Source organism: Pseudophryne corroboree, chromosome 3, assembly GCF_028390025.1.
Source record: "Pseudophryne corroboree isolate aPseCor3 chromosome 3, aPseCor3.hap2, whole genome shotgun sequence".
Lineage (NCBI taxonomy): Eukaryota > Metazoa > Chordata > Amphibia > Anura > Myobatrachidae > Pseudophryne > Pseudophryne corroboree.
Window position 1 is genome coordinate 106,317,020 of NC_086446.1, and position 15,743 is coordinate 106,332,762.

The following is a 15,743-nucleotide window of genomic DNA, read 5'->3' on the forward strand; positions in this document are numbered from 1 at the left end:
TGTCCAAATAGTTTCTTGGCTTTATAAAGTAATACCTCCTGGACAGAAGCTCTTGGGGGAGATCCTCTGCTTAGCAAGGACAGCTTCTAAAGAGAACATCCGTGTCATGTCCTTTACCCTGAAGGACATTTATACAGAAGGTGAGGGCACAAAGATCATTGTAAAGAACAAGCAATAGTTGTATATGGGGAATACAGTACATGTTAGGAATGCATGTATGGGCCACAGAAATGTTGGCTGTATGTAATGAGTAACTGCAACCCTACTTCTCTCCTCCTCAGAAACGGAAGGCTGTGGATAACGGTGAGTTCGACCCCCACTTCGCAGCCAAAGTTTTACGACCACCTCTGGGCCAGAGTCCCCCTTCACCACCACTTCTCCTCCTTCCACCTTCACCATCTTCTGGTCCCCCCACGCCACCTGCAACCACACCACAAGTCACACATGTGAGCAGGGAAGAAAGAGCCAAGAGGCGACAGATGACCCGGGAGAAGGAAAATCACCCGAGTGGACGAGAGCAGGCGGAGGATGATCGCATCTGGCATCGGGGCTCCTACCTCACTGTAACTCTCCAGCGACCCCCAAAAGAGCTCAGTTCCTCATCTATTGTCCCCAAACTGCAAGCCATTACACCAAATCCCAGGCAGTCTATTCGCCAGCTTCCCCCTCAGCCACTTGACTATGATGAGGACGAGGATGAAGAGGATGACGACGACGATGAAGAGGATGATGACGACGACGATGAGGCAGAAAACGGCCTAATGTCTGGACAGAGAAAGGATCAGCTGTCTATGCAGAAGGACATTTGGTTATCAGTCTTCCAGTACCTCGCAAGGAGGGAGCTGTGCATTTGTATGAGAGTCTGCAAGGCCTGGTATAAGTGGTGAGTCTACGTGTACTGTGTATTTGGTGCAAATGCTCACACTTATTCTTGCATGTTGGGGTGTTCGGGAACTTCTCTGTTTATTGCACAGACTGTCCAGGGGCATAGACCATGATCAGAGCTAAGGGCTGGATGATTGTTTATAAGGAATTGCACAGCTGCAAGGAAGCAGCTGTGCAATTCTGTGTCATTAACATTCTAATGCAGCAGGAGGCATCTGTAGGAGGCAGAATAATGCAGAATGTGTATGATCTAAATGTTACTTGCCTGTAAGTCTCTAGGGCAGATTCAGTTATTTGCGGAAGCCGCTGGAATGGCTCTCGTCAGCTTTAGCACAGTAACTCCAGTAGGCAGATTCTGCTCCTACCAGGACTGTCTGCCTACCTAATAGGGGGAAATACGGCACATATGAGGGCTATGGCAATGGTGCTTTTTCCCTGGTGCCTTGTTTGAGCGTAGTGCCCATCCATGGTATGGCACACATTTGCAGCATGTCCTCCAACATGTTTCTCTGACCCACCGGCAGAGTGTTGGCATTTTATAGAGGAACTCCACCTACAGAGAACTTTATTGGCAAAGCAGATATAGTTCTTCTTCAGGGTTCATAGGTATCCACAGGGATAACCTTGAGGTATGCTGGTGGAGACCAGGACATGCACCGTACAGTAAATAAAAATTGTCCTTGGGACAGTATATCTGCTATTTTGTTCCATCTTTATACAACGCATAGACCTGATCTTAAATGGCCAGGGATAGAAACCGTGCAAAAATAAAACCTCCTGTCCTTGGCGAGCGTGGGGTCAGGCAGACGCTCCCATGGCCATGATTTCCTGTAAGCGCGCGTGGGCTGCTGTCATACACCTTGGTGGTAACAGAGTGGTTTAGTCGTCCATGTCAGTGACTGAATCTGTAGCTTTATGACTGATATCTGACCTGCAGGAAAGGTAAGGCTGTATATTGTTCCCATTACTCTGCAACCTTCCCAAGTCTGTTTAGCTTTATGTGTAGCCCTTTTTGTCAACAAAAGTACGTGCAGAAGAATTTTGGGGAGCGGTTTATAATTCCACATACTGTTCTGCCAATGGCAAGATTGTTATGAACGGTCTTCAGTATTCCAACCTTGCAGCATTAAACAGATCTGTGTTTATTTAAAGGCTTAGATGGCTGCATAAATTGCTGTATCAGAAAGTGGGCGGGATGCAATGAACTCCTAGTTTGATGGCCGTGCGGGGGTTCAGTATGATTTACCGACTGACACAGTACCGACTGTCAGAATACCGACACAGTAACAATGCTGGCATAGTCAGAATACCGACATTTGAAATGCCGACATGCCAAAATACAGACATGAGTTTTTCTGGTTTCTTTGCTGTCAATGTCGTCATGGACACCGTCCAAGTGTACGCCGTTCACTTGCATGGCTCGATACGCCTGCCTTGTTTCGGGCACGGTGCCTTACTGCGCTCGGCCCACTATTATATTCCCCCTCCAGGTCCACTGGGATGGTTAAGTATGAACAAGTCTGTTTTGGGGTAAAAATTCCGTAAAAACGCATGTCGGCATTTTGACGTGTTGGTATTCTATGTCAGCATTTTGAACATGTCTGCATAATGTCAGTATTTTGGCTGTCAGCCAATGGCTGTCTGGATTATGACCGTTGGTAAATCAACTGCTATCCCCATGCGGGATGCCGGCCGAACTTGGAAGTTTTTTTAAAGGGGCAATCAAGTACAAAGCATGATTTAGCCTTGTACATAATTGCCCCTTTAAAAAAAAGTCTAAATTTGTCCGGCATCTCGCACAGCCGCCGAACTCTGACTTCGTTACATCCCAGCCAATGACCTGATATTGGGGTATCAAGCGGTGGAGTAGTGGATCAGTGCAGATCATGCCCGTGGCAACCAAACCAGCTTGTACCTCCTTTTTATAGAATGTACTTCACAAATGTTACTTCAAAGCTGATTTGGTTCCTACGGGCAACTTCTCCACTTTTTTTCACTCATTAAATACATCTACCCCATTGTCTGGCATCAAGACCAGCACAGCACTGAAATCACTAGCTATCGGAATTTATCAGACGGCACGCGGACATGTTGGAACAGCAGGATCCCAGCATGTGTGGGCAGATTATAGAAGGATGTAAAAAGGATAGTTAGCGCCTGATCTTTTTATATACAGATTTCTGAGCGTGACTGCTGCTGGCTTGTAGACTACATGAAATGTTCTGTTTCACAGCCTATATCATTGTGACTTTATTGTACACCAGACTTTGAAGAAGCTTATGTACCGCTCATTGCTTCCATTTTTCTGCTATGTTTGTGCTGCACTCACTTCTACCTCACTCCATGACACAGCAGGCACTCCTCAGATGTATCTATGTTGTGATCAAAGAGCTCTCATAGGGGGACAATTCAATTGTTTTAGCGCCCAATCTCCTGTCCTTTTAAATTAGGTGATATTTAAATGATTGTGCAGGCAGGCACATGTAACTGGACGCATTGCTTTTCGCACGTCATTATACCGGGTTTAGATGAGTAAAGCTGCTAATCTATTGGGTGTGCTGCCAAAATGCACCGAAAAGCCGTCTGTTTCACAGATTTCTGCTTGCGTGGGTGTGAGCAGAAATTATGGGCGCCCACTTCACTTGCACCCAATCAGGGCAACAATTGGATAGCTACATCAGGCACCCAAAAAAGCAATTGAATTGCCCCCATTGTGGTTTGAAAGGTCATTTGTTGTGACATTACTGGCCCTGCGCCATCTATAAATCCTAAGATGCACTGACGGCGTTGATGGAAAGAAGGTTCTCTCATGGATAGTATACATGAGAGAACTGGAGTGTGTGTCAGTATGTTCACCCGTCACTACTACCCACTGTAGCAGATTGCCATGACAGGCGGGGGGTGCCTGGTGACAAGCAGGCATGGAGAGACTGACCGCTTGGCAGTAAGGGTCACAATAATGGTTTTAATTGAAACAATTCTGTATGTATGTATCTGGCTGCCGGACATACCTAACAATTCACTGACCTATAAAACCTGTTGCTGTGTTTAAAGGGGTTGTGATAGGCGCCTATGGTCCAAGATCGATGTCAGCCGCTGCAAGTCTCTGGTGCCGCAGGCGCTAAGCGGGATCATTAAAAGGCAGCCTGTGCACCTTGACCTTAGCTGGACGAACGTATCGAAGAAGCAGCTGACGTGGCTCGTTAACAGGTTGCCTGGTAAGTACCGGTGTAGATGGGGTTTTGTTTGTTTATATAGCACCATCCAGCATAAACTGTTGCAATCTTCAGTGACAGAAATAAAATGATCTGTGAGATGGAGCTCTCTCCTTATGCGGAGTGAAAGGGCATTCTCATGTCTGAGAGAGATGTTGTCTTATTGCTGATTGCTTGGTAAAGCCTAAAGTTACCTACATGCATGTGCTCTTCTTCCTCGACACAGGGATGGCATAGCGGGCAGTTCTTTTGCCCATGTTTTACTCTTCGTACAGACAGTACTGCAGTTTTATTACTACAACCTATTGCAGCCTAGTTATTTTAACATGCTAACATGCTATGGTGTCAAGCCTGTAAAAGAGTGCAGAAGTTGCCCATAGCAACCAATCCGATTCTTCTTATAGAATGTGCTTGATAAATGCTAGCCGGAAGTGGATTGGTTACTTTTTGCAAACCACGAAAAGGGAACCATATTACCACTACTAGAAGAATAACCGTCTAAAAATAAAGATTGTGTATACATACAAAGAGATGTCATACTGCCCAGCTCCACTAGAGCCAGTAACAGGACCAAAGGTTGACTTTACCTTTACTATATTGAGCAGCACTTCTAAGGACAGCCCCTGGTAAAAATAAATATATATATAATTTTTTTTTTATTGGTTCTCTCAGCAGCTCAGTGAGAGAATGGATGTGCCAGCCTAGTATGAGGCCAAACGGGACAGTAATAATCCTGTTTGGCTCTTAATCTGCCCACAGGCTGCATGATAGAACTAGGGGTGGAACATCAAGAAAATAAATACTGTGCCTCCATACCCTGCAAGATGTTTGGAGGCGATCTTCCCAGCATGGAAGCGGCTGAACAACTGCCAGGTTTTATAATCAACTCCAAATTCGTTTGTTATGCTGTGATCGATTAGCGTCCGTGTTCATACACTATGGGGTATATTCAATAGGAGTCGGATCCATTCCGACATGCAGTTGTCGGAATGGATCCGACAAACCCTATTCAATGGACGGCCGACTGTCGGATTTGGCCGTCCTGTCAGGCCGCTGCTGACAGCAGCGGCCAGGGGAGCAGAGAGCGGCGGCCTTGAGCGGGAGGGGCTGGCTGTGGGGGACCGGTGTGGAGCCGCAGGCGGAGCTGGCAGCAGGAAGAGAGGTGCGGCGGTGGGAGCATTGATCGGCGGGAGGTGCTGGCAGCGGGGTAACATGTCTGCGGCGGGGGGATGCGCTGCAGGGAGAGGTGTGCCTGGCTGGGGGAAGGCCAGACACCTCTCTCCCTGCAACACCTCCCCCCGCAGCCTGCTCCTCCCGCCGGCCGCCGCTCAATGCCCCCCCCCCCCCCCCCCCCCCCGCCGTCCGCAGCACCACTAGTCTCCATCTCAATCCGACTTTTTTTAAAGTCGGATTGAGATTGTCGGAAACGGGGCTAAAACCTGTCGGGTTTGGCTCCGCTTCCGACAATGCACGCTGATCGGCGGCTGAAGCCGCGATCAGCATGCATTCCGACAAGTCTGGTTTCCCAACTTGTCGGATAAACGGGCACTAATGAATAGGTCGGAACCCCTTCCGACCTAAAACTGTCGGAAGCTGCCGTCTTTCCGACAAGACGGCAGCTTCCAACAGTTATTGACTATACCCTTATATGGTGATCGTTCAGAATTGTAGTTTCAACTGTTGGGATCCATGTGGCGCCAGCTTAAGGGCTTCACAAAAGAGGTCCTGCTTATACCACTGATTTCCCATGACTTCCCCTGAAATTGCTTTTAAACTCCATATAGATGTTACCCCATGTTCTACCTGTGGCTAACGTGCTGATGATTTGTCACCTTGCCTTCTGGCCTGGCATGGTATCTCTAAAGGAGATTGTTCCTTTAGCATACCGTACAGTGTGAGCCATTCCGTCCAGCGCTCGTTGCTCAGCTCCTGTTATGCCCACAGTTTACCCTGAGCTGTTTAGTCTGTTTGCTTTCTTCAACTTTTCCGTGATTCAGCCCAGGTTAATTTATTAGAGAAATCAGTAGGAAAGCCAAAAGGAGAGACGTGTCATTGGTGAAATGAGGGTTTGAAATGGGAGTGATGTTATTGGAGTTGCTGACAGTAGGAGAGAGCCTGAATATAGTTTCCACATTTACTTGTTTTTAAAGTTTAAAATTTCTTATTCCGAATCTCTCGCTCTTTCTCGGATATGAGTGATGCACGTAAACTAATTACAGAGAAGTATGGAAAAAGTCTGTAGTGTAATTGCCAATTACACCTGATGAAGACTGCACCACTGACGGGGAACAGCTGTGTCCATCATCTTCAGTGTTGAGATTTTTTCATCTCAAGCACCTGCCCTCCTTTACATGTTTTCTGCAAACACCAGTATATTGGGGCAGATGTACTAACCTGGAGAAGGGATAAAGCAGTGATAAGTGCAAGGTGATAACGCACCAGCCTGTCATTATGGATTTGAAAAATGACAGGAGCTGACTGACTGTTGCGTTATCACCTTCCACTTATCACTTCTCCAGGCTTAATACATCCGCCCCATAGTTAGAACTTTAAACAGGGTCAATCAGCCAAAGAACATTTTCAGATTTATTGCATTAAACAAGCTTTAAACTTCCCGGAACGTGCTGGCTTTGTGCCTTCAGCCACTGGTAATCTCTGCATTGCTCCTGTTTTATTTTGTTTTGCTTGTAAAGTTCTAACTATTCAATGTTTAAGCACACTACTCACCCTATATAAATGTGAGTGTGAATGTATACATCTCTATATATACTGTACGAGACCTAGCAGTGTTAGGATGGAGGCACAACAGGTGCCTTGTAGGCCACTATTTGGTATGAGCTACAAGGTGGCAAATGTACTGTGCCGCACACTTGACATGGTGATTAGGGATGTGGTTAATTTTACTGGCAGTCGGGATACAGACGCCGGAATACCGACAGCCGGTGAAATGCAGACGGTCAGATTCCCGACAGAAGCTCCGTATTCCCACGTGAGGGGGAATATAATAGCTCGCTACTGGGCCCGAAGCGTGTCAAGCCTGCAATGGTACTCCCTGCCAGGATTCCGGCTGTCTGTTTCAGGTATGGGTCGTTGGGGCGACTCAACTTGGGTCGACCATGGAAGGTCGACATGGTCATTAGGTCGACATGTACTAGGTCAAAAGGTCTACATGGGTTTTAGGACTTTTTATGGTGTCGTTTTCTTCGAAAAGTGACTGGGAACCCCAATTAGTGCACCGTGTCCCCTCGCATGGTTCGCTTCGCTCGACATGCTTCGGGCAAGGTGCCTCGCTCCGCTACCGATGCGCTCGCCACAGGTTACCGTTCCCAATTGTAGTCCCAAGTGGATCGTGAAGTATGAAAAAGTCCAAAAAAATGGGATTTAAAAAACAACAACCTCATGTCGACCTTTTGACCTGTCGACCTAGTATATGTTGACCTAATGCATGTCAACCTTCAGTGGTCGTCCTACGCTGTGTCGACCTAACGACCGTATCGCGTCTATTTCATACAGAATCCGGTGATTAAGGTCTATGTACTGAGCTCTGAAGAGAGACAGAACCAACCAATCAGCGTCTAACTGCCATGTTACAGGCTGTTTAAAAAAAATGTCAGGAGCTAATTGGTTGGTAGTTTATCTCTGCAAGGCTTAGTACATAGACCTCTATGTATTGTGAGTTTTCTGCCTAGGTGGTATAGCTCCCAAGCAGCCTAATGATGGGCCAAGTGCTGTCTCTAAAACCGACCGTACATGCTGCAGTTTGGATGGTTTAAGGCCAAGTTGTCCCCAGATCACTGCATGTATGGGATTAAAAGGACCTTAACTTCTAGGCCGCATTGGATTTTCATCAGTGTTGAGTAGGCCTCTTCTAGATTCTCCATGGATCTTCCACAAGTTGCAAGTCTGTGCGCCTTTGCTGATCATGGCTCAGTGTGGCCCTGACACTTGGCAGGAAGTATAAAGCATTCAGTTCAGCCCAATGTATTCACTTTCACGGATGGTCAGACACCCAAGTGGATCCATATTATGGCTGTATGCGTATGTTGGCAGCTTAAGTTACCTGTATATCGCCAGCAAGACTGGTGCAGAGTGACTGGGTATGTGAGGAATGCTTCGCTGATCATATCCATGCTACAGGTAGAGTCCTAAAGGTTAGCTTCAAAGTTTTACTTTCACAGCCACGACAGACAGACTGCTGGGAAAATGCCTAGTTTTCTTTTATAACCTGTCTGGTGTCCTCTCAAAGCAGGTCCCACCCATGCCCCTCTTTCTCTGGACTCTTCTAGGTTTGAAAGACTTAATCCTGGCAGGTTGCTCGTGGTCTGCCGTCTCTGCCCTCAGCAGTTCTAGCTGTCCCCTCCTGCGAACTCTGGATTTGCGCTGGACCGTGGGAATCAAAGATGCACAGATCAGAGACTTGCTGACACCATCCTCTGACAAGCCAGGTAACTACGTGCTCCACAGAATGCCCCTCACGTGTGGTCTGCTTTCTATTAGGCCATGCTTACATATGCTAAAAGCCATGGATAACAGTTTTGTTGGTTCCTACAGGTCATGACTCTCGCAGTAAGCTCCGCTTCTTAACAGACCTGCGGCTCTCTGGCCTGGATATTTCGGACGTCACGCTGAGGCTGATTCTCCGACATTGCCCTCTTCTGTCTAAGCTCGACCTCAGCCACTGCCCTCTGCTATCTGATCAGTCTGTCAACCTGCTTACGGCTGTGGGCTCCTGTACACGGGGCTCCCTCTCACACATCCACTTGGCAGGTATGCAGTAAGCCAGATGATTGCCTCTGTATATGTAAACGGTCCGCGTGATTATTGCTTGCTATACAAACTCTGCATTCACCAAATATGCCTTGAACATTTCAAGCTGTATATGTAAAAACAGATAATGTTCTACATATTGCAAATATAGATTAAGCTGACCAACTGCGCTAATACGACATCTTCCCACCAGAAATGTGACCATTGCTATATTATTTATTGACCGTTTCTTATATAGCGCAGCAAATTCCGTTGCGGTTTACAACTGGACACAATTAGAAGACAAAACTGGGTAAAAACAAACAGTCATAGAAGTAGGAGGGCCCTGCTCGCAAGCTATATATGAGCAGTGCTTTCTGGTTGAGGTCTGTCTGCACAGAGACAGACCTTCCCAAGCATAGCGGCTGTTATAATCCTATGGGATCACTGCGCTCTGTTAGTGGGGTGCGAGAGAGGGATATGGGAGCACTGCGCTCTGCCATTACTGGGCTGTGAGAGGGATATGGGAGCACTGCGCTCTGCCATTACTGGGCTGTGAGAGGGATATGGGAGCACTGCGCTCTGCTGTCACTGGGCTGTGAGAGGGATATGGGAGCACTGCGCTCTGCCATTACTGGGCTGTGAGAGGGATATGGGAGCACTGTGCTCTGCTGTCACTGGGCTGTGAGAGGGATATAGGAGCACTGCGCCCTGCTGTCACTGGGCTGTAATAAGGATATGGGAGCACTGCACTCTGCTTTCACTGGGCTGTGAAAAGGATATAGGAGCACTACGCCCTGCCGTCACTGGGCTGTGAGAGGGATATGGGAGCACTGCGCTCTGCTGTCACTGGGCTGTGAGAGGGATATGGGAGCACTGCGCTCTGCTGTCACTGGGCTGTGAGAAGGATATGGGAGCACTGTACCCTGCCATTATGGTTCTGGTATGAATGGTCGACCACTATTGGTCAACATTGACATGGTCGACACATGAAAAGGTTGACATGGATTTTTGAACTGTTTTTGGTGTCATTTTTTCCGTAACATGCCCAGGAACCCCAATTAGTGTACTGCGTCCCCTTGCATGGCTCGCTGCGCTTTACACAGGTTACCGTTCCCAATCATAGTCCATGTGGATGGTAAAGTATGAAAAATGTAACTATCTAAAAAAGCAATGTCAACCTTTTCATGTGTCGACCTGTCATGTGTCGACAATAGTGGTCGACCTGATGACTGTCGACCATCCAAATGGATACCGCCATTATTGGGGTGTGAAAGGTTTGTGGGAGCTCTGCTGTTACTGAGGTGCGAGAGGGATGTGGGAGCACTGTGCTCTGCCATTACTGGGCTGTGAGAGGGATGTGGGAGCACTGTGCTCTGCCGTCACTGAGGTGCGAGAGGGATGTGGGAGCACTGCTGTCACTGGGGTGCGAGAGGGATACGGGAGCACTGCGCCCTGCTGTCACTGGGGTGCTAGTGATGGCCACACATTACATAAGAAAAAGAAATCATGGAACTCTGCACTCATTAAATGAACTATCCACAGATAAACCCTGTTACCCAGAACACAGCTTAGAGTGCTCATAATGTGCATGGAGACTGCAGAGTTTCTGTGTTTTTATTTTTTGCTTAAACACTTTTGGTCATTTCGGTCTTGTACCACATGTATGGTAGTGATATAAAAATAATTTCATTAATAAGTAGCAGCAGCTGTTTCACATACTGTAGAACAAGGACAGAACGGTTATTGGTTCTATTCACCAATCCACAAAGTTTAGATAAAGAGGTGTTTTATAAGAAGCTCAGTTCAGACTAACAATTTATCGCTCCCTATCTTTGGCAGGTTGTAAAGGAGTAACAGACGAGTCCCTATTGTACTTACGGCGAGCCTCCAATTTAACACTTATTGATCTTCGTGGCTGCAAGCAAGTGTCACATGGAGCATGCGAGGGCTTCATTTCGGACCTGTCTGTAAGCACCTTGTACTGTCTGTCAGACGACAAACTCATCCAAAGGATCAGCTAGAAGAGGGGGGTGTCTGCCGCAGGTGTGGTGCCGGAAGAGGCTGTGGTGTGGGAGGAAGCACACTGTCAATCACTCCTCCTGCTCGGCGCCTCTCTCCGGCTTCCCCACCTCCCTCATCCGATAAAAACAAAGGAGCAATAATTGGCAACCCAAGATCCTGCCCCATCTGCCTGTGGTGGGGCAATCTCCCGGTGCAAGGAAGTGGGCTAAATCTGAAACGGGTATTTAAACAGCTTTGGCAGCCCTGGTGGTTTTGGGCACCTTTTAGGACTGGAACATTTAGACCTCTAGGACTGGGATCTCCATTGTCACAGAGTAAATTTTTTTTTTTTTTTTTTTTGGTAATTTAAAGCTTTATTTTTCTTTTTGTCTCCTTAGTACAATTAGCTCTCCACCAGACAGGTAATGGAGAGGTCACTGAGGAGTGGGCGGGCAGCTCAGCTCTTTTTTTTGTTTTGTTTTTTGTTTTGTTTTTTCGTTTGTTTTTCTTTTGAACACAACATCCTGTTTTGGTTATTTTTTAATGTCTTGCTCCTGTTTAGCATTACAGTGTATGAGTGTTCCACTGAGGTGTTTGGGCGCTTGAGTTACAGTGTGTGATTGGGAGAGAGGATGCTGGCTGCTTCATGATAAATAGTCAGAGTTAATATTATATTTTTTTTATTTTTAACTTAAATTGGGGTTGTTGCTTTTGGCGCTCAGCTCCTCTCCCTAGAGAACATAGATGCAGAAGGGCACTCATCAATGCATTAGTTCCACACACACACTGCGCAGCCATTTGTGCATATATACATAAATATATTATAAATATATACATACGCCGGTGTCGTGCACACAGGAGGCATGTGTGTCGGCGGTTCTAGTCCCTGTCCTGGGACTAGATTGTATAAAAAGAGCCTGGATAATATTTTTCTCTGCGGAGGGCGGTCTCGCTTTCCCTTTGTTTCTTTTGCAATTAAAATCAAAAATTCTGATACAAAACTGGTCTGTGTGTGTTTTGGATCTGCAGTACGGTTGTATATTGTAGTGGGAGTCTACATAGCCTGTGTTCTGACAGATGCGTGTAAGTGACTAGGCTCACTGCACATCTAAGGCTTGCAATGCACATATGCAGTGTTATTCCATCGTCACATCGTGTTATGGTGGTAAGGGGATCGGCATTGGCTTATTCGCTGTCAGGGCTGACCGTGTCATCTACAGGTGAAACTTAGAAAATTAGAATATTGTGCAAAAGTTAATTTATTTCAGTAATTCAACTTAAACGGTGGAACTAATATAAGTGAGATATTTCAAGCCTTTATTCGTTATGATTGTGATGATTGTGGTTTACATCTTAAGAAAATCCAAAATCTCAGAAAATTAGAATATTGTGGAAAGGTTCAATATTGTATGCTCAGTGTCATACCCTAATCAGCAAATGAATCCAAACCACCTGCAAAGGGTTCCTGCGCCTTCAAATGGTCTCTCAGTCTGGTTCAGTACAATTCACAATCATGGGAAAGACTGCTGACCTGACAGTTGTGCAGAAAACCATAATTGACACCCTCCACAAGGAGGGAAAGCCTCAAAAGGAAATTGCAAAATAAGTTGTATGTTCTTAAGGTGCACAAGCAGCAGAGATGACCACAGCCTGTAGAGGATTGTCGGGAAAAGGCCATTCAAAAGTGTGTGGGAGCTTCACAAGGAGTGGCCTGAGGCTGGAGTTAGTGCGTCAAGAGCCACCACACAGACGGATCCAGGATCTGGGCTATAGAAAAAAAGAACTTGTCTGTTGCTCAGTGGTCCAAAGTCCTCTTTTCTGATGAGAGCAAACTTTGCATCTCATTTGGAGACCAAGGTCCCAGAGTATGGAGGAAGAATGGAAAGGCACACGATCCAAGATGCTTGAAGTCCAGTGTGAAGTTTCCACAGTCTGTGTTGATTTGGGGAGCCATGCCATCTGCTGGTGTTGGTCCGCTGTGCTTTATTAAGTCCAGAGTCAACGCAGCGGTTTACCAGGACATTTTAGAGCACTTCATGCTTCCTTCAGCAGACAAGCTTAATGGAAATGCTGACTTCATTTTCCAGCAGGACTTGGCACCTGCCCACACTACCAAAAGTACCAAAACCTGGTTCAGTGACCATGGGATTACTGTGCTGTATAGGCCAGCAAACTCACCTGACTTGAACCCCATAGAGACTCTATGGGGCATTGCCAAGAGAAAGATGAGAGACATGAGACCGAACAATGCAGAAGAGCTGAAGGCCGCTATTGAAGCCTCCTGGTCTTCCATAACACCTCAGCAGTGCCACAGGCTGATAGAATCCATGCCATGCCGCATTGAGACAGTAATTCATTCAAAAGGGGCCCTAACCAAGTACTGAGTACATATGCATGATTATACTTTTCAGAGGGCCGACTTCTGTATTTAAAATCCCTTTTCTCTATCGTCCTAAGTGGATGCTGGGGTTCCTGAAAGGACCATGGGGAATAGCGGCTCCGCAGGAGACAGGGCACAAAAAAAGTAAAGCTTTACTAGGTCAGGTGGTGTGCACTGGCTCCTCCCCCCATGACCCTCCTCCAGACTCCAGTTAGATTTTGTGCCCGAACGAGAAGGGTGCAATCTAGGTGGCTCTCCTAAAGAGCTGCTTAGAGAAAGTTTAGTTTAGGTTTTTTTTCTTTACAGTGAGTCCTGCTGGCAACAGGATCACTGCAACGTGGGACTTAGGGGGAAAGTAGTAAACTCACCTGCATGCAGAGTGGATTTGCTGCTTGGCTACTGGACACCATTAGCTCCAGAGGGATCGAACACAGGCCCAGCCGTGGAGTCCGGTCCCGGAGCCGCGCCGCCGACCCCCTTGCAGATGCTGAAGCGTGAAGAGGTCCGGAAACCGGCGGCTGAAGACTCCTCAGTCTTCATAAGGTAGCGCACAGCACTGCAGCTGTGCGCCATTTTCCTCTCAGCACACTTCACTGGGCAGTCACTGAGGGTGCAGAGCGCTGGGGGGGGGCGCTCTGAGAGGCAAATATAAACCTTATACAAGGCTAAAAATACCTCACATATAGCCCATAGGGGCTATATGGAGATATTTAACCCCTGCCTGACTGGAAAAATAGCGGGAGAAGAACCCGCCGAAAAAGGGGCGGGGCCTATCTCCTCAGCACACGGCGCCATTTTCTGTCACAGCTCCGCTGGTCAGAACGGCTCCCAGGTCTCTCCCCTGCACTGCACTACAGAAACAGGGTAAAACAGAGAGGGGGGGCACATTAATGGCTATATATATATATATTAAAGCAGCTATAAGGGAGCACTTAATATAAGGATATCCCTTGTATATATAGCGCTTTGTGGTGTGTGCTGGCAGACTCTCCCTCTGTCTCCCCAAAAGGGCTAGTGGGTCCTGTCTTCATTAGAGCATTCCCTGTGAGTTTGCGGTGTGTGTCGGTACGTGGTGTCGACATGTATGAGGACGATATTGGTGTGGAGGCGGAGCAATTGCCAAATATGCAGATGTCACCCCCCAGGGGGTCGACACCAGAATGGATGCCTTTATTTGTGGAATTACGTGATGGTTTATCTTCCCTTAAACAGTCAGTTGAGGACATGAGGCGGCCGGACAATCAATTAATGCCTGTCCAGGCGCCTCAAACACCGTCAGGGGCTGTAAAACGCCCTTTGCCTCAGTCGGTCGACACAGACCCAGACACGGGCACTGATTCCAGTGACGACGGTAGAAATTCAAACGTATTTTCCAGTAGGGCCACACGTTATATGATTTTGGCAATGAAGGAGACGTTACATTTAGCTGATACTACAGATACCGTAAAACAGGGTATTATGTATGGTGTGAAAAAACTACAAACAGTTTTTCCTGAATCAGAAGAATTAAATGACGTGTGTGATGAAGCGTGGGTTGCTCCTGATAAAAAGTTGATAATTTCAAAAAAGTTATTGGCATTATACCCTTTCCCGCCAGAGGTTAGGGCGCGCTGGGAAACACCCCCTAAGGTGGACAAGGCGCTCACACGCTTATCCAAACAAGTGGCGTTACCCTCTCCTGAGACGGCCGCACTTAAGGATCCATCAGATAGAAAGATGGAAGTTATTCAAAAGAATATATACACACATGCAGGTGTTATACTACGACCAGCTATAGCAACTGCCTGGATGTGCAGTGCTGGAGTAGTTTGGTCAGAATCCCTGATTGAAAATATTGATACCCTAGATAGGGACAATGTTTTACTGTCGTTAGAACAAATAAAGGATGCATTTATCTATATGCGTGATGCACAGAGGGATATTTGCACACTGGCATCTCGGGTGAGTGCTATGTCCATTTCAGCCAGAAGAGCCTTATGGACACGACAGTGGACAGGCGATGCGGATTCAAAACGTCACATGGAGGTTTTGCCGTATAAAGGGGAGGAGTTATTTGGAGTTGGTCTATCAGACTTGGTGGCCACGGCTACTGCCGGGAAATCCACTTTTTTACCTCAAGTCACTCCCCAACAGAGAAAGGCACCGACTTTTCAACCGCAGCCTTTTCGCTCCTACAAAAATAAGAGAGCAAAGGGCTTGTCGTACCTGCCACGAGGCAGAGGAAGAGGGAAGAGACACCAACAGGCAGCTCCTTCCCAGGAACAGAAGCCCTCCCCGGCTCCTGCAAAAACCTCAGCATGACGCTGGGGCCTCTCAAGCGGACTCGGGGACAGTGGGGGGCCGTCTCAAAAATTACAGCGAGCAGTGGGCTCACTCGCAGGTAGACCCCTGGATCCTGCAGATAATATCTCAGGGGTACAGGTTGGAATTAGAGACGGATCCTCCTCATCGTTTCCTGAAGTCTGCCTTACCAACCGTCTCTTCCGAAAGGGAGAGGGTGTTGGAAGCCATTC

The 15,743-nt window shown here is 47.2% G+C and overlaps 1 protein-coding gene across 4 annotated transcripts in view; it reads left to right on the forward strand.

Moving 5' to 3' along the window:
- Window positions 1–11,851, forward strand: part of KDM2A (lysine demethylase 2A) — a 117,306-nt gene extending 105,455 nt beyond the window's left edge. For all 4 annotated transcript variants that reach the window (XM_063958379.1, XM_063958380.1, XM_063958378.1 and 1 more), the window contains exons 17-21: window positions 282–883; window positions 3,940–4,103; window positions 8,387–8,545; window positions 8,652–8,867; window positions 10,689–11,851. In XM_063958379.1, the coding sequence (XP_063814449.1) occupies window positions 282–883; window positions 3,940–4,103; window positions 8,387–8,545; window positions 8,652–8,867; window positions 10,689–10,870 (1,323 nt within the window). In that variant the 3' untranslated portion in view covers window positions 10,871–11,851. The remainder of the gene's footprint in view (window positions 1–281; window positions 884–3,939; window positions 4,104–8,386; window positions 8,546–8,651; window positions 8,868–10,688) is intronic.
- The last annotated feature ends 3,892 nt before the right edge of the window (window positions 11,852–15,743 follow it).